This window comes from Piliocolobus tephrosceles, unplaced genomic scaffold (assembly GCF_002776525.5).
Source record: "Piliocolobus tephrosceles isolate RC106 unplaced genomic scaffold, ASM277652v3 unscaffolded_28432, whole genome shotgun sequence".
Lineage (NCBI taxonomy): Eukaryota > Metazoa > Chordata > Mammalia > Primates > Cercopithecidae > Piliocolobus > Piliocolobus tephrosceles.
This window is the reverse complement of record NW_022311457.1, coordinates 26-2,623: the sequence shown is the minus strand read 5'-3', so window position 1 is coordinate 2,623 and position 2,598 is coordinate 26. Positions and strand designations below refer to the sequence as shown.

Sequence of the window (2,598 nt, the reverse complement as noted above, 5' to 3'; positions counted from 1 at the left end):
TCACGGGGAGGTTGTCCTGGGAGGGGTGTCCCGGGGGCTGAGTCCTCCTGTGCAAGGTCTGACCCTGCAGCCGTGGCTCCTGCAGACTGTGTTTCCTTTGCTGATGACACTCTTTGAGCTGGCTCGGAACCCCAACGTGCAGCAGGCCCTGCGCCAGGAGAGCCTGGCCGCCGCCGCCAGCATCAGTGAACACCCCCAGAAGGCAACCACCGAGCTGCCCTTGCTGCGGGCGGCCCTCAAGGAGACCTTGAGGTGGGTGCTAGCTGAGCCCTCCCTGTGGCCCTGGCCCCCTGCTGGAGAGCAGCCCCCACCGGGTGGTGGCAGACAGAAGCTGGGCTGATAAGCAGCGTCACCCAGCAGCCCATTCCCCCTGCACCTGCTCTTCCTCTCCCTCAAGGACAGGGAGCTCTTCTTCCTCTGGAATCTCTCAACGCCTTGGGATTAACGTGGGGCATGTCCTCTGGGCTTGGGGCTGCTCAGGTTAGGGGAGGTTTGGCCGGCTCAGCAGGTGCCAGGAAGCACTTCCTCACGACCTGGGCTTCCCGTGGGCCGGGGACCTCTAGCGGGGTCTTGGGTAGGAAGGCTGCAGAGGGCACGGGAAGCCCCGTCCAGCTGAGGACCCTTTCTGTGGATGCCCCCACCTCCAGGCTTTACCCTGTGGGTCTGTTTTTGGAGCGAGTGGTGAGCTCAGACTTGGTGCTTCAGAACTACCACATCCCAGCTGGGGTGAGTGAGCCCCACACCCCTCCAGCTGAGAACCTCCCTCCCCAATCATTCCCTGATCCCCGCTCTGCGTCCGCAGACATTGGTGCGCGTGTTCCTCTACTCGCTGGGTCGCAACCCCGCCTTATTCCCGAGGCCTGAGCGCTATAACCCCCAGCGCTGGCTAGACATCAGGGGCTCCGGCAGGAACTTCTACCACGTTCCCTTTGGCTTTGGCATGCGCCAGTGCCTGGGGCGGCGCCTGGCAGAAGCGGAGATGCTGCTGCTGCTGCACCACGTGAGCAGGCCGGGGCTGGGGAGGGGACCTGGGCGGGGTCTGGGCAGCATGGGCGGGGTTTGAGCAATGTGGGAGTGGCCTCGGTGGAGTGGGCGTGGCCTGCATGTTTCCTGGACCGGGCAGGGGTGTTACTGGGAGCCAGGTTGAGGCTGTGTAGGTCCTGGGCAGAAGTTGGTATGGTGAGGAGGGTGCCATCTGGGTGAGGCTGCTGCTAAACAGAGTCAGGTGGGAACTGGGGAAGTTGGGTGGAGCCTGTATAGGATAGTGGGGCTTGGGCAATACTTGGGCTGGATACATTCTGGGTCTGGGCTGTAAGATGGGGCTGGTCAGGAATGAAACAGGTTGGGGCCCAGGCTGCTGGTTCCCCCTTCAGCAGAATCCCTGCAACTTTGCGGGTCTGAGGAGGCTGCACCATGTCTATGGGCTGTGGACCACGCCAGATGGAAACCTGGCTTCTATTCTAGGTGCTGAAACACCTCCAGGTGGAGACACCAACCCAAGAGGATATAAAGATGGTCTACAGCTTCATATTGAGGCCCAGCACGTTCCCCCTCCTCACCTTCAGGGCCATCAACTAATCACATCTCTGCATCCAGGGTCCCAGCCTGGCCACCAGCCTCCCTCTCTGCCTGATGCCAGGCCACCCCTCTTCTCTCCCACACACACAGCGTCCTGAGCCACCCCTCTGTCTAACCAGCCCCAGCCCATATGGAACTCCTGAGGGCCTCCAGGACCAGAGTTTGCCAGGCTAAGCAGCAAGGCCAGGGCCCAGCTGGGGAGGATCTTTCTGACAGGGCCTGGCCTTGTCCCCAGCCCCACCTGGCCCCTTCTCCAGCAAGCAGTGCCCTCTGGACAGCTTGACTCTACCCCTCCCAGCGCTGGCTCCAGGCTCCTCATGTGGCCATGCGAGGGCACCGTGATTCTGTCCCTTGCCCTCCTGCCTACTCTCACATGTCCCTGTTCCTCTCCCCCGGCCACGGCCTCTGTGCAGACTGTGTCAGAGTCATTACGCAGGATCCCAGCATCTCAGAGTGCAGTCAAGCTCCCCCCTGCAGCCTGCCTCCCCGGCAGCTCGAGCATGCCCCGAGCTCTCTGAAAGTTGTCACCTGGAACAGGGTCCTGCAGGGTAGAGTAAAAAGGCCCTGTGGTCACTTGTCCTGACACATCCCCACTTTCAAGTGATACAACTGAGTCTCAAGGGACGTGTGTTCCCAGCTGATCATGTCAACCTCATGCCCCAGGCCTCGTCTTTCATGGACCAGGCCTCATTCCAGCAGCGAGTGTTGGGTCCTCTGCTTCCTGTGCTGTCCCCTGGGGAAGGTCCTGAGGATGCTGTGAGGAGATGGAAGGGTCATGTGGGGTGGGAATCTTGGGTGTATTTCCAGAAATGTTTCTGGCAACAGGAGAGACAGGATTGGGCCAACAAGGACTCAGATGCCTTTTATTCACTCATTTCTCTGGTTGCTATGGAGCCATGCCATGTGCCACGACCTGGGGTGGGCACAGGGAGGCTGCAGTTCCCAACATGGACCTGCCTTGGGCCTCATGTGCTCCTAATCCAGCAGAGAGAGCTGACCCCTCCTGAACGGGCCACTCCA

The 2,598-nt window shown here is 61.0% G+C and overlaps 1 protein-coding gene across 1 annotated transcript; it reads left to right on the top strand.

Moving 5' to 3' along the window:
* Positions 1-60: 60 nt before the first annotated feature.
* On the top strand, positions 61-2,161 carry LOC111535099 (cytochrome P450 11B1, mitochondrial). The gene is made up of 4 exons (XM_023201528.2): positions 61-252; positions 648-726; positions 803-1,000; positions 1,465-2,161. Exons 1-4 carry the CDS (start codon positions 104-106, stop codon positions 1,576-1,578), a joined length of 540 nt encoding a protein of 179 aa, XP_023057296.1. The 5' UTR covers positions 61-103; the 3' UTR covers positions 1,579-2,161.
* The last annotated feature ends 437 nt before the right edge of the window (positions 2,162-2,598 follow it).